This window comes from Bicyclus anynana, chromosome 4 (genome assembly GCF_947172395.1).
Source record: "Bicyclus anynana chromosome 4, ilBicAnyn1.1, whole genome shotgun sequence".
Taxonomy (NCBI): Eukaryota; Metazoa; Arthropoda; class Insecta; order Lepidoptera; family Nymphalidae; genus Bicyclus; species Bicyclus anynana.
In genome coordinates, this window is record NC_069086.1 from 7141071 (window position 1) to 7165588 (window position 24518).

The 24518-nt window shown below is 32.4% G+C and overlaps 1 protein-coding gene across 5 annotated transcripts; it reads right to left on the reverse strand.

Annotated features, from left to right (window-relative positions):
• Positions 1-199: 199 nt before the first annotated feature.
• LOC112047298 (protein tramtrack, alpha isoform) lies at positions 200-23337 on the reverse strand. 5 transcript variants are annotated; one of them, XM_024084374.2, is made up of 5 exons: positions 22885-23337; positions 18269-19346; positions 3529-3930; positions 2161-2421; positions 200-1998 (listed from the first exon to the last, which is right to left on the reverse strand). In XM_024084374.2, the coding sequence occupies exons 2-5, from the start codon at positions 19137-19139 to the stop codon at positions 1829-1831; spliced, it is 1704 nt and encodes a 567-aa protein (XP_023940142.2). In that variant the 5' UTR covers positions 19140-19346; positions 22885-23337; the 3' UTR covers positions 200-1828. The 5 variants fall into 5 exon arrangements, with proteins under 5 accessions (XP_023940142.2, XP_023940141.2, XP_023940143.2 ...); XM_024084373.2 differs by lacking the exon at positions 22885-23337 and adding an exon at positions 22203-22363; XM_024084375.2 differs by lacking the exon at positions 22885-23337 and adding an exon at positions 22114-22313.
• Positions 23338-24518: the final 1181 nt, after the last annotated feature.

The following is a 24518-nucleotide window of genomic DNA, read 5'->3' on the forward strand; positions in this document are numbered from 1 at the left end:
ATGTCAAGGAGACGCGTGACGTTTGTTTTTATGGGCTTTACCAGCTTCACTACACGGCTGCTTGTAAGGACTCATTCTGGATCATCTTTATTCTGTGACAGAGGTGTACATAAAAGAAAGGAAAACCATAAAAACAATCCAATATTTTTTTCGCAACCAATCCAAACAGTATTTAGGTAACAATAAATCTCAACAAATATATGATTTTATAATTTTATTATCTGAGCCACATTCATCACAGTTTTCGTATAATATATCAACTAGATTTTTAATACCTTCTGTTTAAAAGATCAATAGGCACACGCAAATTTTGTACCTACTTCCTTATTTATTTGACATTGTTATGTTTTAGGTAGAAATGTGAATATTATAACAGACACAATGAAATTTTGAGCTTTAAGTTAATCAAATAAAGGTCAAAGTTTTGTATACCTATATATTATTTTACATTATGTCCTTTGAAAGGAATTCTTAGACGTACTACAAAGAGAGAGATATTATTATCACCACGAAACACAACATTGAAAAACCTATAGTTATGTATTATTATAATTTTATTTTATTGGACGAACAGACGTTACATACATTTTTTTACATTTCAGGTATATATACATATACAATTTGTATTTGGGAAATATTAAATTAAAACTAGTCTTAAATATACTAGTACTAGGAAGAAAATACTACATAGCTAAACACTTTGAGATTTAAGAAAATACAATAATGAGAGTGAGATTTAAAAATAAATTCATTAAGTATAATATTATTATTACATAAATCAATACATATTAAACTAAAAATGTTCTTAAGTAAAAATAAACAGAGGTATAATTAGATAATTATGCAAATATCAAAAAGGGGAAAATATTTTAAATATTATATAACTGAAAGATTACTTGTACCTTGAACATTTGAGCCTTTTATATGGAACATCTTGAGAAATAGAAAGGTAAACTATTAATATTTTTTTATTAAAGATCAAATCTATCAATTATCTACATATCTGAAGAAAACCTCATCAATAGGCATTAAGATATTATAGTGAAGATTTCAGCTTCTAAATAATTCCAAAGGTGATAATGATAAGTATAATACGCCTCAAATCACACATAAGTAGGTACTCTCTGCACAACCTTTTATTATTATAAACAATATTATAAATGCATACGTAGAATCAGGAAAATAAAAAAAAAACTGATTAACGCTCTTCTCCAGTCTTTATCTCAGTATTAGCATGGCTTACCATAATATCCTTAATAATATCAAATAATAATAATTATAAGAAAATATATTTACTTTAGTTATGGCTAATTATTTTCTTTTCAATGTTACATCTTAGAAATATGGATATTGATTGGGTATTAGAAATCCTTTTGGCTGACTTATGTAGGAACTAAGATTGTTATTATTTTCTATTTAAATTTTACAAAGGAGTGTTCGATATTTTTCTTACTTAAAAAATATTTAATTCTTTTAAATACTCGAAATATATTAAAATAACATAGAAGTAAACGTGTAAAAATAATGAAATGAAAAATTTACTAATTAAAAATACACGAAATAAACAAGGATAACTCTTGCGTTGATTTATCTAAACAAGTAGTCGTAGCGTGTAGATACAATAAATAAATTTATTTTTATTTGTAGTTAAAAATACCACTATTCAAAACATTTCTCAATTTTGGCACTCTATTTATAAACATTTGACACAATAAATTGGCACAAAATACTGACCAAGGCCCTTAAAATAGGCCGTTCTATCAGAGTTAAAGAGGAACTTTTGTTAAAACTCATATTGTGTGTATGTGACACATTTCATCGTCTAGCCCTATGTATGCATGACGGTAGTCCTGCGCGTATATCCTTTTCGTGTAGCGCCCCCTGAACCTTGTGCTTCACATTCTCGTTTTACTCTGTTTATAATGTCTGCTACTAACTTTTCTTCCCGTACTCGCTTGTCATCCCAATCAGATTGGTTGTTATAATATGTTCCTGTAACTAAAATAAAACGTTTTACATCTCAAATTAATTTTAAATCAATAAGTTAAATAGAACACAATCATAATTATGTTTTATAGAATTAAAACAATAAGCATTAAACAAAAGTTGCCATATAAATCATTTAATAACTTCAATGTTACTAATTATTGTTTTACTGACCTTTAGTAGACGCGTAATTAGTGTTTTTGTAGAGTTTTCTATTATCTGAAGATCTGGTTGTGATATTTGTTTGTCTTGTATTATTTTGGTAATTTGGTACACTTGTTTTTGGGATCACTAATTCAGGGTCTGGTTCTTCTTTGATTTCAGTTTGCGTAGTAGTTGTTTGCTTTGACATAGCTTCAACTTGCGAATTTGTTAGGACAGGGCTGGCATCTCTTAAAACTTCACTGTGCCTGCTTGCTATATGACCAATATAGCCTGGAAAGAAATTTATTTGTAAAACTTACCGTCTACAAATAAAAAAATGTGCGGTTACTGCCAAATCTCAAGATTCACTCACTCTCATACACACATAGGTACATTCTGTTTAAAACTTATTCGTTACATGAATTCTGCCGTTCATTCCACAATACACCCAATAAAACTTGTTTCAATAATAACTTTCAACCTAGTAGTAGTTAATCAATTCGAAATACTTACGAATTAGTAGTTTAATTGTTTTGTTAAACATGAACATGGCAACATTATTTTTATTCAAAATTCTGTCATATTTTTCAATCAATAATTATTAATTTAATCTGTCCACTTGTCCAGTGTCCAATGTTTGGCTATTAAAAGCAGAATGAAATCGCCCGCCAAATTTAAAAAAGCTGGAGTAAATTCTCAAAATTATAGTGCAAATATTGGAATATAATAATAATAACTGAGTTTAATACTTATAGTATAGACAGTAATGTATTAACAAACGAAAAAATATTTTATTCAAATTATGAAAACGAACGAAAGTGATTTTTGAAATTTGGCGAGCGATTTCTGTCTCTACTTTCATTTTCCAAACTTTAGTAACCAAAGAGTATTTATTCACTACGTTTTGTACATTGAAGTAACTTTCTGAAATCTGATTTTGTGTGAGTGCTTATGCTGGCCTGCCAGCATTAGAAAAATAACTTCTCGTTGTCATTGAGTATAGAAGCTACTAATCTAGAGCGGACTAGACTAGAGCCAGGCTCACGGACTTTTGCGGTAACCTATTCTCAGTAGCTTGCAACTAGAATAGTAGGCACTATAGTACAAATTGTATAAAATGGAAAATTCCTCCTTCAATACAGGTTCGTAAAGAATCCTCATGGAATGCATTGCGTTTATGCATGTATGAAGTGCAAGCTACTGCCTATCCTCGTTTATCTCCGTCCACCAGTGTCCAGAACGCCGGCAACAGACAGTCAAGTCAAGTATTCACCAACATTGTTATTGGTGTGATTACGATATTTTTTACTGCATACACCCCTACGCGCGCTGCAGACAACGTAGTATACTTGACCGTCTGTGGCCGGCGTGAGAAACAGCATTCTTTGCAATACTCACCTTTTCTGCTTTTAAAATAGACCAAGCACTGTTCACACTGAAATAATGATGTTGGATTCAACGGATGTACTACGTGGAGTTTGTATTTATGCCTGTACCAATGAGTGCGGCTCTGCAAAATTTCACCACAGAGCCTACAAATAACACTGCCGTCGTGTCTCGTCATGTATTCTAGGAATTCATTTTTCGCTTTCGGTGGATCCTTTATATTCTCTTGGTCTTTGTTCTGGTTACTGTCATCGTGGCTGGGCTGTTCTGTAAGAAAATGGACTCCCGCCTCCTGTACTTCAATATTTTGGGTATCATTGTAAGGTCCCTGATAATTAGATCCTGATTCTGTTAAAACTTCCAAGGTGATTATAGGCATATTGTTCATTTCGTCCTCGTATGCGTAGTGGTATTCTGAAAATTTTAAACAGATACCGTCAGGTTAGCTCTAGAGCCCTAAATATCTTGCAATTAATAGGTACTAATACCTACTTAATGCAGGTACCTTAAGCAGTCAGCTAACCCGGTGAAAAACATCCATCCTGTATGTTTGGCCTTCAAGCAGTACCTACCCGTAATAATAAAATATCCACTTCTAGGTTGTTTCAATTAAATAAATTATTGTGGCAGTTTCAGACCATACCAAAGTTTATTATATTGACACTATTGCCTTGGCTAAAAGCCGCGGGGCAAAATTGCTAACAATAAAATGGTATAGTCATACACCTATGGTAGAGTCCTTTTCATGAAAGAAGTCCCGCGGCTGAAACTCGAACTAAAATTGCCTTACACAAATGATAATAAGACCGCCATTATCAAATGATAAAGAGCGCCACCTAAGACATTAGCGCAGCGTCTGGGGGACTTCTTTCATGAAAAGGACTTTAAGTATAGAATCCAATCACACGGAACATGATTCAAGTTCAGATTTTTTAGCCAAGGTAAAAATCTGAATTTGAATCGGCAACATTATGTTTATGAAGCCAATGTCTCTACGGTTAGGAGGCCGGACACAGCACCGAGGTCATGGGTTTAATCTGCCCCCTCTGGACTATTGTCTTACCACCATCCACTCTTAATGCTAGCCACTCACTATCCAATAAGTCCACGTGCCTGCAGCGCTAACGGCAGGACATCTGCATGATTTCATGCACATCGCGACTAACACACCGGTCAGTTTCATCGGATGTCCTGGCGTTAGTGCTGCAGCCACGTGGACTTGTTGGATGGTGAGTGGCGAGCATTACAGTCCTTCAGTCATGTTTGAGAAATATTGGTCGTGACCAATGAAAGAATGTAGGTATTCTATTTAATAATTTAAATAAAATATCTAAAATAGCGTGATTCAAGTTAAAGAATTAAATCGTAGCGCCATCTACCGGCTTCAAATATGGCTAAAACCATCCAGGAACCCCTTGAAATTTAAACACAAATTTTCATTGAAAACCATATTGGTACAGTCCTTAAGGACTTAGAGAATAAAATACGTATAGAATAATCATTATGTATCTACTTAAAAATCAAGATAAATGGATCACTTGTTCTTTCAGTAGGATACTATCATACATAAAGGATATGAGGTTGTTTGAGATAATATATAATACACATTGGTATTGATAAAAATAATTTAACAATTTTAGTATTTATACTTTTATTTGAATTATTATTTGTAGTGTACATGTTTCCGCATTGCAAACGAATGCGTTGGTAAGATTCTTTCCCTTAAATAAAACTAGTTTAATTTTTTGTTACATGCTTTTTTACATCGAATTTACTGTTAAAGCTCTGCTGTTTGCAACGATAATTTTATACTTACTTAAGTAATTAACATATTTATCCAGTTAAACTGTGGTAGTAATGTTAACTTTTATATAAATGTTATAGAAAATCTACCAGTGCTTACATTGTAAAAATACTATAAGAATAGCAGGTATACCTAAATGTTAGTGTCCAATAACAATCATAGTCTCTGATTATCTAAAATGCTATCGACAGTTTCCGCCCCCCAATAAACTTACAGTAAACCCTCTGTTGATAAAATCTAAAGAAAAACATACATTATTTAAAATATACAAATTGTAGTAAGAATAATACTAACAGCCCTTTCACACTGGCTTTTTCTAGCGTAGGTTCTCGACGAATCAGGTACGTTCATACTGGACGAACTTGATCGCGAATCAATAGTTGCAATTGCGTGCGTAAAAGTATCGCAAATTCTCCTTGTGTTTGTTCTGAATGAACCGTACTTCGCAAAAACTACGCAACGTTGGACCACCGTCTACACTGTGCAATGTTGTCGTTAACTCTGCGCTACGAAATGTTCGACCACCGTCTACGCGGTACGACGTTGTCGTTACCTCTGCGCTACGGCAACGTTCGACCACCGCCTACGCTGTGCAACGTTGTCGTTACTCTACGCTACGCAACGTTCGATCACCGTCTACGCTGTGCCACGTTGTCGTTAGCTCTGCGCTACGAAATGTTCGACCACCGTGTACGCTGTGCAACGTTGTCGTTAACTCTGCGCTACGAAATGTTCGACCACCGTCTACTCTGTGCAACGTTGTCGATACCTCTGCGCTACGCAACGTTCGACCACCGTCTATGCTGTGCAACGTTGTCGTTACCTCTACGCTACGCAACGTTCGACCACCGTCTACGCTGTGCCACGTTGTCGATACCTCTGCGCTACGAAACGTTAAACCACCGCCTACGCTATTGTAGTATCAATGCCACAATATTTGAACGGCAAAATAAATATTTTTCTGTACTTCAGTAAACTATCAATTGAAATAGAATCTAGAAAAAAAATTAACACACGTATAAAACATTGCACTACCTTGAATGTAACTCTGATGTTGTAGGTTGTAAATAATAATAATATATTTGAATATACATTATAATATATAGGAGCGATCTGAGCGAATGTTCACAAAAAATAATCGCATTCCAAAAGTAACAGTCTACAATCGTTTTGAAAAAAACATAAAATTTAAAAAAAACAATACAAATTTGTGAATCGAATAATTTATATGTGATTCTCTACGTAAATTAAATACGATTATTATTTTGCAAATAAAAGGTAGATGTAAAACATCGTTAATTGTTAAACAATTAGATTTTTAATTAGACTTTTACATATAAGAAATCTCTATGGATAATCAACTCAATAAAAATAAATCAAGTGCACAAAAATAATAATAAAAATATCAAACAGCATCAGCTATGATATTGAAATGATGACTTATTATACAACTCAAAAACGCCGTGAAACTTAAAATATAAAACGGTCTATTAGGTACTGATCAGATCTTACTACAGAAAGTCCTAATCTTACATTTTTAATGTAATTTTATTTAATGAAAACGCTTAATGTTGCTGAAAAATGTACTGTTCATAGTTAATTAATGTAGAAAGAAAATTACATATTATTTAAAGTAAACTCTATTTATTTATTTCTTGTTAAAATTTAATATAATTCCAATTAATATTTATTAGATCCACGAATATTTAGAGTCACCTCTGAAATGTGCCTCAAAACTTTTAAATAAATTAAATAAAATTACCATAAAGGTAAGTTTTATTAATGCTCTCTCTCTGTCTACTGTATTTGATCAGTACAAACAACCATCTAAAATTCTTAAAAGTAAAAATACACGTGCATCGTGACCATAATACTAAATGAAAACAATTATTTGTATATAATTTATATATAGGCTGCCTGGCAGCATATGGTTGAAAGGAAAAGTAAGATACAACAATGAACATGCTGCTAACTTAGTTAGCACTAATATCACAAAACAAAATACTACAAAAAGAAAGAAAAATAAAAATATAAATAAAGTGTTTCTACTCAAATAAAAAATAACTCAATTTAAAAAAAAAATAGTGTTAATAACAGGAATGGAAAAGAAAGAAACGTCCTGAGAGATTTCCCATTAAGAATCTGTTTGCCGAGACAGGTACAAAGATGGTGGACTAATTCTAAAATAAAGGCTTTAACATTCATGATTCATAAATGTTAATGCACTCATATTATATGATAACATTTAAAAATAATGTTATTCAAATGCCCAAGTTACACCAGAACGAGTATGACAGTACCTAGGATATGGAAGAAATGAATTCCAGAATGAAAGTAGGTATTAGAATTATTTTCAAAGTATACTTTTATTCTTACAGCTTTGACGGTGGGTATGAACAGTGCTAAGAGTACAAAATAGTTAAATACTTTCTAGCAAGCAGTGATTGATCTGTGATACAAAGTCTCGTTTACACATAATGACTTGGTAAACCGCGAACCATCAGTTGTAGCTGTTTCGGCATCACCCAACAATACGTACCAAACAACGCTATCGAATGGCTAATTTGTGCGATTGACTGGCGCTGATATACTCGTATCTATCTAAAATCACACTAAAATTGTTAATACCTTATCGGCAATTATAAAATCTATAACGATTCAAGTCTATCCTTAATTATATACAGAAACTTGAACCTATAAACCTTACATAAACTTAAAATTGTGCGCTAAATTTAAACACAAACTCAATAATATTTTAAGTAGATAACCTTAACACCTAGATAATATATAATAATAATATATTCTACACATTTTTATATAAAATTGCTTGTGTTATGAAAACTCTTTTATAGAAAATCTTACAAGAATAACTTTTAAAACGAAAACTTATCAATATATCTGTGGAGATAATATTTATAATTATAACTAACAAATTATTTCCCTTATCAATGGAAGAACTGCTGATTGTCGTTTCACGTCTTCTAGGCGACCTAGAATCTACTTTACCCTAAGTCCATAAGTGAAGTGGACACGTTATTTTATACAAAATTAACATATGCGCTATGGCACTAATAGATTTTACATAAGCATATTGAATTTAAACATTATTGATCTATAACTTTAACTATTTATTTCGATTCTAACAATTTAAATATTCATCGTAACAATAGGCTCACTAAAATTGAAACAGTTAATTAATATAACTATATAAAGTCTTCAATAAGAAATATTTGATATTATATACTAATAATATATAGGTAGGTATATAGTTCTTTAACTTATACTTATTTTGAAATTTTACTTGTAATTTGAATAACCCGTCAAATCTTTACAAAATTAATTTAGTATTTTAAATAACTGATGGCTTTTTGTAGTTAGGTAGTAATTATTTTTTTATTAATTTTTGAAAATGTATTGCGAAGACAAATAAATGTTAATTACAGTCTTTGGTCGGTGTCTTGCGATATTTATTTAAAATTCAAAATACAAAAGAGGAATCAAAGGGAAATTTGAACAACAGGTTTATAAAGTCGAGAGTAGAAAACGATTGGAAGGCACATTTCAGACTTGCATAGTAGATACCCATTAATGCTAGTAAATGTAACAAATAAATACGCCTTAGTATTTGCGTAAACTGGCCTCCATTAAATTGTGTAAATTATTGTCTAATATTTGCACAACCATACTTTTACAAGTAAAAACAATGAGCTCTATGTAACAATCATTAGATATTAAATGCATAACAGTATCATTGGAAATACTTACAATATATGTGTACGTTAGTACATTAAAATTTCACTCCAAAAATAGAACAAATACTATGCCTATTGAACTCTGGACTTTTAAATCTAAAGATATTTTTTTTCAAGAATACCTACAGTATGAAGGCGTTTTTGAAGGCACTATAAAAACGATTCATAACGATAATTATATGGAATCCATAATACTTGTCACAAGCTAATTCAAGCTTGTGTGGGGTCAGGGGATGAATGAGATGGTGTTGAGCCATGAGGCGATACCGATCCGACCGCCTCCATCTTTATCCCAGGAGGCAATTGGCCTTCGATACCAGGTAACATAAAGAAGGCATTCGGTGGATAGACACAGTCCTTAGGTACGTAATAATCGTGTGTTGTCTTCATATGGTTCTTCATTTTGTCAGGTCTAGAAAACTCCTTGCAGCAGACAGGACATGGAAACACTTTTCTCTGTTGCCCTTCGTGATAGAGGAAAGCGTGCCTCTGGAATGAATATTTGTTTTTGAAAGTTTTCTGTATGTTTTCTTTAGCGCACTCTGTGCATTGGTATACGCCTTCGTTGACGGAAGCGTATCTGAAAAGATTCAATCCCCTAACAGACATTTCTGTCAACTGTTCCGCGGGGTCATTGGACGCAGAGTTCGCTCTTCTCCTTATACGCCTTCTCACTGCCGGTCTTTGCATTTGTCCTCCTGTTGGTAATGTGTTATTATTAATGGAATCGTTATGATATTCATTCGAGGTGGATGCGAATTGAGTCGATGGATTTATACGAATTTTTCCAAGGCCATCACTTGTGGGCGAATGCTCATATTTAATGTCTCTATTCTCAAAATCAGGTGTACCACGACCTGAAATTAGTTAATTTTTATTTTGTAATAGGAAAGAAAATTGTGGATACTAATTGAATTCATCTAGTTACAAAAGAAATAATATACTGCTACCGAATTTAAACTACAGTTGAAAAAAAGTGCAATGGATTAAAGGAGCATAAGGATGGAATAAAGAAAAAAAAGACGAAAATATATTAATATTTATTTGTTCAAAATTGAATGACGAAATTAAATACACCATGATAAAAACGAAAAAAAAATCATGACAGATGTAACTACCTTAGGCATAGACAAGTTTATCATAATAGGTAATAACGGATTAATGTAGAACAGTTAAGTAGCACCAACTTTTTTTTTTACAATCTTCTACAAATGTTGTTTGACTAAACAAAATGACAAACTCGTCTACGTGAATCCTTAAATAAATACATATCAAATTATAAACAAAAATAAAACAAACATGAATTACCTAATTAAGTTAGGTAGGTACACGTCAAAATTCATAGTGAATATTTTTTGTTCACTCCGTGTGTATATTTTGCGGTGCATGTATCAAATTAATTGAATCGACACCAGGCAGTGATGACAAATTTAATAATTTAGACGAATTTTTTTCCCGAGGAAATTAAAATAATTAAAAACTATATAAAGTAATCATTAAATCTACGTAATAAATTAAAAAAATAATGTAACAAAAAAAAGATAGCTTTTACTATGTAAAAATAGGACTCAAGTATTTGCATTTGGAACTATTTCGGCAAGTGTAGTAGGTACATCATTTAATAAAAAAAATAACGCATCTTAGTCAACAAGATCACATAAGGTGGGTTATTTAATTGAGATAGATAACTCTGGCAAGGATTCATTTATAGGTCTCAATTGCTGCCCTTTAAGAAATTAATAAAAACAAAAAAAAACAGCCTCACAATTGATTACACTTCACAAGACATCTAAATCTATTGATTAAAATAAAAAAAATACAAAAGCAACAATTTGTACTGAACCAAAAAATACTTTGTTTCGCATAGCATCAATTTGAGCAACTTAGAAAGCATGTATGTTAACGTAACTAGCTCTAACCACACCGACTACTTGAGAGTAGTATCATATGACAATATACCTACCTGATCAGTCCTCTCTTCGTGACTACTAAGTTTTCTACAGAATAGAAAATTCACTCCATCGTAAACAACACAATTTATGCCTATTATAATATTATAAATAACTTAATCTAATCTTTACTAATAACCCGTGTTGTTACTTTGCTACTATAAATCATAGTATTCTTTATTGTAGTTCGAATTAATTTATATTTAAGCATCGTTGCTTGTATCACTATTAGAAGGTACGCTTGAAGGCAAATGAAGAGTGTCCTTGACCTCTGGATATATTCGTTTGAGGCAAAATTATATCTAAATTTTCCATTATTATATATATATCAGGTATTGGAAGTTAAAGAATAATAGTAAGAGATTTTCAACAAACAACAGAAATGCCATGACGTAAATGTATATTTTTTAATGTAACCACAATGGTGACTAGGTCACTTGGTTCAAAAATTCGTCGAGCGGAAATTTACAAGAAAAAATATACAAATATGAAACAGCTGACAAAAAAGATACAAATAATAAAAGGTCCGAAATAAAAATAAACAATGGAACGTAACCAAACAATAACATCAATAGAAAAGATTTAATTTAGCTTTAACTTTTATTATTTTCTTTAAAGATTCTAAAAATAGTAATTAACACCTTATTGTATACGATCGTATTTCCTTCAATAACAAATAATGCTATATCGTGTAACCTTCGAATCTAAATCTCTCTAAATATGTATTACACTTTGCATCTGCTATTGTCTAAGTGCGAGTAACAAAGAAAATATGGAGTCAACATTTGGCTAAGAACTATGTAATAATTTATTAATATTATGCTTCAAATTTACTGTGTCATGTTGAGTTAAAATATTTGTTGTATAATTTTTATTTAAAAATACATAAGAGAGGTGTAAAATTGTCTATTTAATTGAAATTTCTTCTTGCTTGAACCGTTAACTGTTTCTTCTAACCTTAACCTAACCCTGAGGAATGCACTAAGAAAAACTTTGAATCTTACTTTATATATCGATTTTCTTTCTTTTAACAGAAATAAAAATATATCGGTAAAAATAATTTTGAATGTAATAAAACTTAACATAAAACACGAAATCAATAAAGTTGTATATAAAGTAATTGGTTTGAGTAAAAATCTGAGTAAACTGAACAAATTAGCACTTAACTGATCTATCGCGATCTAGTAATGAATTGAATTTAGAGCAAGATGGACGTAACTAATATTGAAGATATCTAGTTCTTCTCTGATCGAAACAATCCCTCACTTAGAAAGGTAAATAATATTTATCAAGGAACTGCAATTAATTTTGTTAGATGTAGTAACAATATTAATGAAAGAAAACAAAACTATTCGAGGGAAAATAAATCAAATTCATCGAATTGCGGAGAAAGTTGTCCATTACTAATGAAAATTCAAAACAACCAATCAAGGGAACTTGCACAAATTCAATTTTGAAAGTAGCGATTGGAAACAAATGACAAATTGATCTAAAAAATTAAAGGTGTTAATAATATAATTATGATCGTCCATAAATGTTGTGACAAATAATATGAAAATGCTACTAACGAAGTAAGATTAGGCTGAGTTTAATTATTATTTTTGTAATATGTCGCCTATGTACTTATTCAGTTCGCTTACAGATATCCGAATTAATCTTGTTACAGTTTACGTGTATGATATAAGTGCAAAATTCGCTAGATGGCGCAAGGGTACAAAATTGTATCACGTGACCATAAACATTGGGCTACGTAATAAATACCCTTACAGTATCCATGCAGAGGTGTCTGTGTATACACTTATACATACTACGCTTTTCAGTAAATTTGTAAGTAACAACCACCTTTAAGTATAATTTACTATCAGCTTGAAAAAAGTACTGTGTCAAACAGTTCCGAATATTTTTGTAGGTTGACATGATAATAAGTACATTTACAAAGTTTGGATAGCGATATTATAAAGAAATTTAACAAACATAATACAAAAAATAACACCATCGAAATATATATATATAATTTAAACAAATAGTAGGTATATAACGTACATATTATTGAATCTCCGTTTTAACTTTAATTGACAAAATGATATCATTTAACCATTAATCTCTCTATATGATAAGTCAAATTTCTACTTTCATGAAAAACTTGAATGTAAACATGTTACTAAAATATGAGTTTGAATTGCTTTGGTGAACACCTCTCCTAAACCACTGTCAAAAGTAATTTTACACAGGAAAAAAAGTGACATGTAATTATTTGTAATTAATATATTATTAGATATAATTTATATTTTGCAAATGTAATCTGATAAATTTACTACGAAATCCTATTTAAGAATATAATATAATTTGTAACATTATATAAGCATATATATACTCTGAGAATGAAACATACGCATAAATCTATTATTTATCTGTAAAACAGTAATACATATAGCATCTGTACATAAACTCTTTGTATATAATGTAGCTGCCTTTATGAAGCCCCGTATAACAGTACATTATTTCCTCTAACGATAACAGAATTAGGGCCTTTTATAGATGTATTTCAAAACAACAATAACAAACAACATACTCTTTAGGGACAATTCATTTATACGTCACATCACATGCGACGTCGCCTTAAGTTTAATTTAGCACCAATTGATGATATAGCTTTAAGTAAATAATGTTCCATCAATTTAGAAATAAGATATTCTAATTAAGACATTTCTCGTTAACATAAATAGAACTTTTATAATTGTTTATAACAAATACAAATAGAATTTACTATTTTATTTAAGTAAATATATTACGTAGAATAAAAAGGAACTCTGAAAGGAGAATGATTAACATGATTTAAATAAGGAAAGTTAGAAGTTTCGACTTTTAAAACGTTTTAAGTTTAGGCACTGGCTAAATTGACTATTATTAAATATCTGAAACTTCCGACATTAGCCTCACCTTGAAATATATCTAAATTTCCCATTTTAAGTACCTATCCCTGATCAAAGATAAATTTTTTCATATAAAGATTATGAAAGGTACAATAAATTCGTTTATATGAATTCAACAGTCTTGACATTTTTTTAACTAGGCGCCTCTGCGCCGTTGTCCCAATTTTATTACGAGTGTTTTTTTATTACAACGTTTTTTATAATTTTCATGTAAAGTGGGACACATGAGATGATAATCCCTAAATTTAACAATATACTTTTATATTTAACTACTTGGGCCTAGAGGTTTCTATAATCCTAAGGAAGCTTCTTAAAGTAGATTGTAAACTTTGAATAATGAAAATAAATAAATATACATAATATTCTTTGAAATTTCTTAGTTATCTAGTAGTCGATTTAACTTATTAATATACAAGTAAAGGCACACTAATAGGCAAGCGTTCCCTGGACCTACTACTTATTTTTTTTGGAAACCGGTAAGTTTTGGATCAAGAACGTAAAATTTTACCAAACACTGCGTTTACACTTGTGCCGTAGGAACCATTGCTCTTCAACATTCCGTTTCCCTAGACCAGATTTTTTTCTTAAACGTTCCTTGCCTTAATAATTAAATATAACGCAAGTAAACTATATGTATATACCATCATACCACATGACATTTAAAACTATTTCAGCGATTAAAACTGAAAACGCACTCTTTTGTCAATAAATGGAGAAAGTAAATAATTATAATTTCTAAGATCAATCAATATACTTATGTATTTTTTTTTATTTTAAAAAATGTTTAAAATTAAAATTAGAAAGCTTAAAGCTCGAGGGGGAAGGTACTTAGTTTAGCTGACGTTTGGTCCACACTTTTAGCTTTTGTTGTAAGTTTTTGAGCTTTTAGTGTAAGTTTTAAGTTTAGCATTGCGTTAATTTGTATGTTATCCATAGTTTAGTAGTTTGTTTAGAATGAAAAATAAAAAATTCAAAGTAAAATTGACCAATAATGTAAAACTATTGTTAAGTATTTTTAATATTTCAAAAAAGTAAAGTAAGTTTGATGGTCATAATGATAGTGAACTAAAAAAACATTAGGAAGATCGATATAGACACAAATACCTAGATAATATATTTAATTTTAATACTAGGCATTTGTGTTTAGTAACTTACGCGAAAGGCCGAATAAGCCTTCCACCAAATTGTTGCCATATATTCGTCATAAAAAGGCATTTACGTCAAATATTCACTTAATTTTGGAAAATACAGGAACCTGACAAGCACAAGTGTAAACTAAGTATCCCGATTTTTTGACCACTTCGATATTTATATTATAGAACAACTGAATGAGAAAGTGTATCTATCATTATATGGAAGACTACTTTTGCCTCTAATTTAACTAAATAATTTAATAAGTACAATACCCTAGTATATATATTTAAGGCATTTTGATTCATACTAATAGAATTTACAAATCATCTCATGGTTCCATTTAATTTTAAACTTTTCTCCAAGCACCTTGCTAAAATCACTTTTTACAACAATCATGTTGTCGTTTAAGTAATATTTACAAAACTAAATGTTTTATTTTGTATTCTTTACACATTCATAATAAATAAAGCTGCTATAACATGAAATTGGTAGGAGAATATTATTTCATACGTGAATGTTATATAAGTATAACGTCCCCATTTATCTACTACACAATAATAATATGTTCCCCTACGAACAATTTACAATATTGTCTTTGACAGATACTCGTTACAGAAGGTACATAATTGACCTATAGATAAAATATGTAAAGTGTATAAATATACATGCATCTCGACAAAAGAAATTACATAAATGGAAAAATCGTGGTTAGACTCTTTTACTACTGACAAAGCTGCGTACATTTTAAGGAACTGAACCTATACTACGATTGTTTAAATGAGATTATTGTAAGCTATTCTATCTCTTAGCCATCATACATTATGGTCTATATTTGAATAGAATAACGTTTACAACCAAACATTTCAACATTGATAAACTATTTTAAATTAACCTTAACAAAATCTACACATTAAAATCATAGCCCGTGTTGAGTTTTACTTCGGAGAAGTTACATTATAAATTATACAACTAAGATCACTAATAAGGCAAGTTAAATGAAAATGCACTTCACACCACTACTGATAATGGCGTCGATAAGCCTTTTTGTAGAGTCTAGCATAGCCTCTCATCAGGAAATATTCAATATTCTGAATCTTAATAAATATAAATTTACAAAAAGGCTCCGCCATTGGTATACTCGTAAAAATAACTCCTAAACTACATTAACTAATTCAGTTCAATGAGAATTGCGTGTAATCGAATAGACTACGTTTGAAATAACGATCACCATGAGTAGTTACTTTGTACCCTGAAATTTTTGTAAGTAATAAAATTAAGTAACAAGTGAGTGCAAAATAACAAGTAAATTATAGAAAAATTTTATAAATCTCTTCGTAGTTCAGCACTCTGAGAAAAAAATGGAACAACATAAATAAATAGATAAATATAACAACAAACGACTTATGTCGCTCAAAATACCAACAAACTTATTGTTATATCGTGAAACTTAGAGCTCGAACGCCTATCCACTTGCAATCTACACTTTTAACCGCTATTCGTAAATTCAAATTCTAATTTACTTAATGTTGAATTTAAAAATTAAATCAGATCTTTTAAAATAATCGTTAAAATATATATTTGTATTATTAAGACTCTTGCTTTGCCGTTTGTTCGTTGGCATGGGGTTGATTTTTATGAATGATTTTGAGATGGGCGATCATGTTATCCTTTCGGGTGAACTCTTTATAACAAATGGGGCAAGGGAAAACTTTGACGTCTTTTTTGTGGGAAGTGACGTAATGTCGACAAAAATTGCTAATGTGAGTGTAAACTCGAGCGCATATCTTGCATCTGAAGACGTTCTCGCCTTCCTTGATACAGTAGTCCCTTACTGATTCATTAGTTTCCTCGTGGTAGCTACCAACGTTACCTATGTTATTTTTTCTAATTGGCGAAGGAAATATACGATGTTCCCAATTAGTCTGCCCTAAGTCAACAACATCGTTGTTTGTCATGTTTAAATTATTTTGTTCCAACTCGGCAGCGAACAGTTGAGTAGCAAGAGCCGGCATGAGGACAGTCTCGGGAGGGAATTTGTCAAAGCTGTTGAGGGCAGGATTTAAATTGGAGAGACCAGAGAGCTGATTGAATAAGGTTCGGGCTCTAAATTTTGACATTTGGGGTAGTAATTTTTTACTATTCTTTGGCTTTAAATTACGACCTTGTCTGATTTTGTCATCGGTATCTTTCAACGGACCTTCCCGGGAGTTAGAGTTTTCACGGCTCCTATCTGGATTGTATTTGTATTCGATTGGCTCATTGTAATCGTCAACGGTTTCAGCATTGGGCTCCTGTTTAATTGATCCATTCTCAATCGATAACACCGGTCCATTCGCCGGAAAATTTTGATGCGATCCCTCTCTTGGCGTTATATCGACTTCTGAAAATTTACAAGACGATGTCTTACTAACTGAACTATCGACGTGTCTGAGGTATTTAATGAAAACATAAACGTAATTGGAAATATTTTAGCGCGACCTTATGTATGAGTTAATTAAATAACTAGAATATTTCCAATTTAGCCTTTAATGAAGGAAAGCTATTGGGAATAAGCCTTGTCTGTTTTCCCTTTTCTTATGTTAAAATATATATTAATTTTAGGAAGATTATGAGAGTGAAATATATTATTCAAACCATTACCATACCGAAATTGCCCCTGGCCATTCCTCTAATAGCTCTCCCCGAAAGCAGAAAAGCAAGCAATAGTTACATATATCTTTTGTAGAAGTAACAAGCATTAATTTCTTGAATATGTATGTCAAATAATTTGAGAGATTATCACTTACCCCTTCAGAATAAAGTTTTAAATAAATATAATAGATATTTAAATTACACTTCACTTTTCACTTATTATATAATTTCCTAACATCAAAGCTTATATCCCAGTAGCTTTTCTCTTTACTTTAACGTGATATTCTATTTTAAACGGTGTTAGGTAAATGGAAAGGAAGATTAAAAAATATTTACAAGAGACAAGCGAAAATTACCATGACATTATTTATCATTCACGATATTGAAATATTACATAATTTTTCGCTTAACTTTTTTACATAACGAAAATGGAGATTTCGTTTGAACTATCGTAAAAGGAAAACTTAAGCTATAGGTACATCTACCAAGATCTAACTAATCCGCTAAGAATGTGAACCTTAACTAAGATAATGTTCAATATCAACATACCTGCTGATTCCGAATCTTTGCCAGACGCCGGAGCCTCATTTGACTGAGCATCGTCACCCTCGTCGATCATTAGCGCCTCTCCTCCGTCTTCTCCGCCCGACGTGATTCCATCTTCTGCATTAAATCCATCCATCGACATTTTAACTTCTAACATTTCCGGCGAGCCACGAATCAGTTGATCTCCTGCCCTATTGTTCGACGCATGCGACGCCGATTCCGGTATGAATTCACCCGGTGGACTGGCGGCTGTGTTAAGGGCATCACTAGAGCTTCCACTCAGTTTTCTGGGTCGACCTCGTTTCCGTTTTGGTTGCATTAAAGCGTTGCCCAATAAAGGCATAAGTAAATTAGGAGGTGCCCCTCCACTCGGAATACCTGACGCAGGCCTCTTTTGGTGCATGTATGGGTGTATTCTGTGTAACTGCGGCGGTGGAGTGTGTGCAGATGTATTGGTCTGTTGTTGTTGTATTAACGAGTTGGTCAATGCGGGAATATCGCATTTCTCTTCATTGACTTCTGTAAGTCCCTTTATCCTCAGACTTTCAGCCACTTTGAGGAATGCCGTCAGACGCTCTTGGTCGACGCTGACCTCACCTCTGTACATAAAATCTAATAAGCTTTTCATATCAGAGTAAGGAACATCCTTCAAGATAACGATCGGATGTTTTTCCTGGTGGTTAACGAATAGGGCTTGAAAGTAAGGACTGCAAGCCGATAAAACCATTTTATGTGCTTTAAGCAATTGGCCTTCCACGGCCAGCGTTACATCAGTGAATGTCTCTGCATGTAATAGCTGATCAAACACTGACAGCATATTAGTTTGGTGGTTGTTCCACCTTAAACAAAATCTTTGCGTAGCCATCTTTACCATTTATTTCCTTCTTTGGAAGATATTATCAGTACAAGTCCTGGCGTATAAGCTAACGTATCAACAATATTTCAATGATGTATACATAAGTATTCTCTCGTATTCCATGAACAATACAACAAATCTTTAACAATGTATAATATTTACTTAGAAGCCATCTTTATTTGTTTCATAGTGCTAGTGCATTCCGTTTGATGGGCGCAGGGAGATCTGCAATAGAGAAACAGAAAGCTTTATCAAAGTCAGACATCCGACGGCTTTTCATATTATCTATGAAAGAAAATATTAAAATACATACTAGTATAGGTATTATGTTCCCACCAAAATCAATTGATATTTCCGTTTCAAGATTATTTACTTAAATATTTAGAAAATTAAGTTCATAGATAAGACTAAGTATCATTTTTTTTGCTGACCGACATTTTTACACTTTAGACTTTTGTTTAAATAAGATTCCATCTAATAGTGCGTTTTTTATTCTAAGGAGGGTTTTATTAGAGCTTCAATAATTTCGTTTTGATAGTGATAAGATGCGGAAACGGATATTTTGTACTTTTGGTAATCTATAATTGGGTAATCTATAAGATGCGGAAACGGATATTTTGTACTTTTGGTAATCTATAATTGGGACTCCCAAATGTTCAAGTCATTATTAGATAAATATTGTCAAAAAGATGCTGTAAACATTAAATTGGCAAGATGAGACTCGTCAAAAAATGACTCTAGACACGTTAGCAACATATGTATTCTGTGACGTTAGCATATCCTGACATAAAATTTATCTACTATCTATGCACCATCCCACAATTTATACTAATATATTAGGATTATATTTTAATATTCATATAATTATATTAGCTGTGACGTCACACGGGGCTAAGCTAAAAATCAGCGTCGTGTATTATGCTTGTCTGTAGTGCACGGCATATGCTGAGCTGTACACCCTTTATTTTTAAGGATAGGGTACTGATTGTCTGTAACTTTTAGATATAAATAAAATTTTCTTTCTTCTTTCATTAAAAAAAATATTATAAAGAGGTAAAGTTTGTGAGGTTGTAGGGGGTAATCTCTGTATCTACTAAACCGATACTTTTAGCAGAAAGCCACGTTATTAGTGTGTGTGTGGCTTTATTTTATCCCCATATTCACACGGGAATGGCAACTACTAAAATAGCGGGGCGTTTGCTAAAGTATTATAAAGTAAAGTTTGTGGTATTGTAGGGCGGGTAATCTCTAGATCTACTAAACTGATTTTGAAAATTCTTTCACCACTAGAAAGCTCCGTAATTTGTAAGTAGGCTATATTTTATACCCGTTATATTACGGGAACGGAAACTGCGGAGCATCGGCTAGTTATTTATATTTTCCGTTTAATTTGATTCTAGACAAAGTCTAAAGGTTAGGTAATAAAAAAAATGTATAATAAGTTAAATTTTTTTCTAATTTAAGCGAACGTGGAGGACATTGCGCATTTTTTAGAAAAGCTAGATAGGTCACTGTAGAAGTACCAGTACGTATGGTGGTGATATAATGATTTTTGTACTATGGAATCTAAGCTATAAATTAAGGGGCTTAATCAAAACCCCTTAAGTTTATAGCCTTTTATGATTATTAATTACTCAATTACCAAAAACATAGCAATTGTTTATTGCTTAATGGATTGTTTACTTAGACCATATATTATTATAAGTCATCACAACATATAGGTATTTAAGTTTAATAATAGGTGTTACAGCAATTTCAGTCTGTTGTCTGTGGTTATAAATAATTGTTAATTATTATTATTTTTATATAAATTATATTAGGTAGGCATCACATGTTTACTGTCAAAATTAAAAATAGTGATGGATTATCGATAGATCTAAGTAAAATAATGTAAGTAAGCTTAGTTAGCTCAAAAATTAACTGGTAGTTAAAACTTTGAAGTCCTACTTAGCTACCTTATTAGTATTGTAAAAAAAATTGCTTATAGAACTGTCAATGCCTTTAAAAGTTACTATGTAACCTATAATAACTCCTAAAATACACTCATGGTAAAATTAAACAACAAAGTATAAAATAAATAAACAACAACATTAAAAATAAGCAACAACATTCCTAAAAGCTATTGGTCAGTTATTTACAATACATTTGAATAAGCTGTACGGTCAGCGATATTTGCAGATCCCATGGAGAAAAATTCGAAATAAAGAAATCCTTTCAATATTACGAGGGTACATTTAAATTGATCGTGTTGTTTATGATTATGACGTCATATTGTTATTGTCTATGACACGCGGATTGCATTACTCAGAACCGAAAACAAATCGTTTTTTTTTAAATCTAGAAAAATGAGAAATTAGCATAAGTTATTAGGTGAGTTACCTACCTACAGCGAAACATGCCGAATTAAAATCATAATATAAACGTAACTCAAACAAACTGTTATTATGCGACCACTTGTGACATAATATCTAATTGCAAATTTGAATAAAATGTTAATTCAAATTCAGAATGTAGAGTTCAAGGGTAAGTTATTATAATTTTAAAGTTTTGTTGTGACTGATCCAGTAGATAGGTACCTCGTAGATTCTATCAAGGTTAAAAAAATCGAGGGCGCCTCTAGCGCGGGAGGCGTCCGTGGCTCCGTGCAACGAGCGCACTGCAGTAGGAAAACATTCTACGTGCGACGCTAGGTACGTACGAATACATGGAAAACATTATACGTATGCAAAATGTATAACCAAAACGAACGCTTCCAAACCATCGCTACGTATTTTTCTACACACGCGAGCGAAATTAAACCGCCAAAAATAAATCTTATTGGAATCCCATTGGAATCGGAATTTATTCAAATCGAAATCCACCGAAAACATAATTCCGCTCCACATCCACAGGTGCTGACCACAAACGTTATCGCGGTATAAACGGGCGCACGAATTATTACTACGCACCCAGTCGAGCGCGTTACATTACGTCATCACAATGGCATTATTACCTACGATATACACATTAATTCAGCCGATACGGCGAGATAAGAACAGTTTGCGAGCAATTATATCACTGCACTAACATAATAGAACATACCACACGTATCTGCACCACGATCAACTCGACCCTTTTATGGGAATGAGGATCAGCCCTTCCGCCATAGTCCGAGACCGCGTTAGCGTCGCACCCCGCTCACCCGACGACTGACGGCCGCAGCCCCGCAACCCCGTTACCCCGCGCGCGAGCAGCGACTCGCTCCGCTACTCGAATATCTCTCACAAAAAATACGTCGTCATCATCGAAATGGCGGCAGCGGATATATTCAGCGCAGGGTGCACGGTAAAATATTGATTTATTGAAATTTATTGATTTCCTCTCGTGCAGCGGAGATCGCCGCCGCGGTGTTCGGAATTATTAGAAAATCAACGTGACTCACCCATTAGGGTGGGTGGTATATATTTGGCAATGATTTTCGAATACCGCATGAGTTATAATCACGTTTTTTTTCCATGGGGTGGGACCGGTACAAATAGCTACGCGTTAATTTCCGAAAATATTGCTATAATTATCCTCTCCTGTGGTTTACCACGTAATTCAACATTTGCGATTTTAAATTAAAAAAATGGAGCAACTAAAAATAATTGAGGACTTTTATTAATTTAAGCAATAAACCTCATCAACTTTTTGCTGCCTATTTCCTAGATTTCCTACCTAGTTTCATGTAATTTCTCAGTGATGTTTATGTGATATTATGAGGAGATTTACATCATGGACATACCTTAGCATAAATAGATTGAAGGGATGAGTTTTCCACGTGAAACATCAATCCAATCGTGTTGTCGCCATGTCAGCAGCGCTTTCCGTCTCTCTTGCTCGCGGACGGGGTGGGTCGGACGCCTTCCTAGAGACGAACACCGGCGGAGACGGCCGATCTCCGTCACTTTTCGCAACCGAACGCATGCGATACTGTTCGGAAAATAGACCGCGGGGCGCACTATTTTTTTTTTATTATTAAAAAATTCACTTTGTAACACTTTAAATAAAAAATAACTTAATATTCAAATTAAATGTTTGTCCAATCCACTTTGTTTTAATGTACATAGTTTTTTTTATATAATAAATTTTGAAGGATTCAAGGACGACGAAAAAAGTCCGCGAGCGATTTTTGACACGGAAGTGTTTTTAATAAAAATGGCCTGCCGCCTCGGCGGGAGGAGTGGCAATGGGCAATGAGGTCGGTACCCTCTCTCTGGCACCCGCGCGCGCCCCTCCCTGCCTCACTCCGGCACAGGGTTAGAAAGTTACAAAAGTGAATCGAGGAAAACGCGCGGCGAAGCTATAACGTCCTGGATGATGGGAACGTAGTTCAGAGAGGGATGGCTATACACAGCTATTGTACTACTTAAATTAAGTAATATAACTTTTTTTTTATTCTCACACAGTCTCACCTGATGGTAAGCGAAGATGCAATATACGATTGAGAAGGAAGCGGGCTAACTTATTAGGAGTAGGATGAAAATTCACGTCGATTTCTACATGACATCGTACTGGAATGCTAAATCGCTTGGCATTACTTTCTTGCCGGTAGGGTGGTAGTGCTGGTAACTAGCCACAGCCAAATTTAATCATTATCCAATGTCGTCTCATTTAATGTTGCTGAGTGTCCCAATCTTTAAAGGTTTTTAAACCTTTTAATTAAAGGTCAATGATCATACGTACATTCATTCTTTCATTTTCACCACTGTCTAAGACCTGGATATTTACTTAATTCTTCTATTAAGTAAGCGCTTAATGCGATATTTAGTTAAATATCGCATTAAGCGCTTACTTAGAATGTATAATAAGTAGATGCTAGATAGATACATAACTTACTTAAGTACCCAATAAGTACTTAATTTATCATACCTTTGATAGGTATGATAGTCATGGAAAACTTCTGTGTATGTAGAGGTAGGTAGTAAATATGAAAATAATTATTGTTTATTTACTACTCAAAATTATTTCCTTTAGAAATAACCCAGAAAGATAAACTTAAAACATTTTACATAATTCAGATGAGTAGGCCTTTTTACACAATTTAAGATAATGTTTAAGCAGGAACTATCAAAATAATTACTCAACTAAGTACAAGATAACTTGTTATAATAAAACAATAATTTTCTTATCAGTAAATACAACTTTGAGAGTCGCGCAATGTTTTATGTTTTTTCCAAATGTGAATTTTAAGTAGATAATGCTTATTTGTCTATATATCAATTACCTCCTACTGTCTCTGTTATATTGTTTTAATGATCACGCAAATATGTCTGACCGGTTTTTTTTAACGCGTAGCTATTATTGGTCTACGTTTTCATATCATAACCATGTCATATCTATGTGTAACGATCTTCATCTATATGATAGTTACTCTGT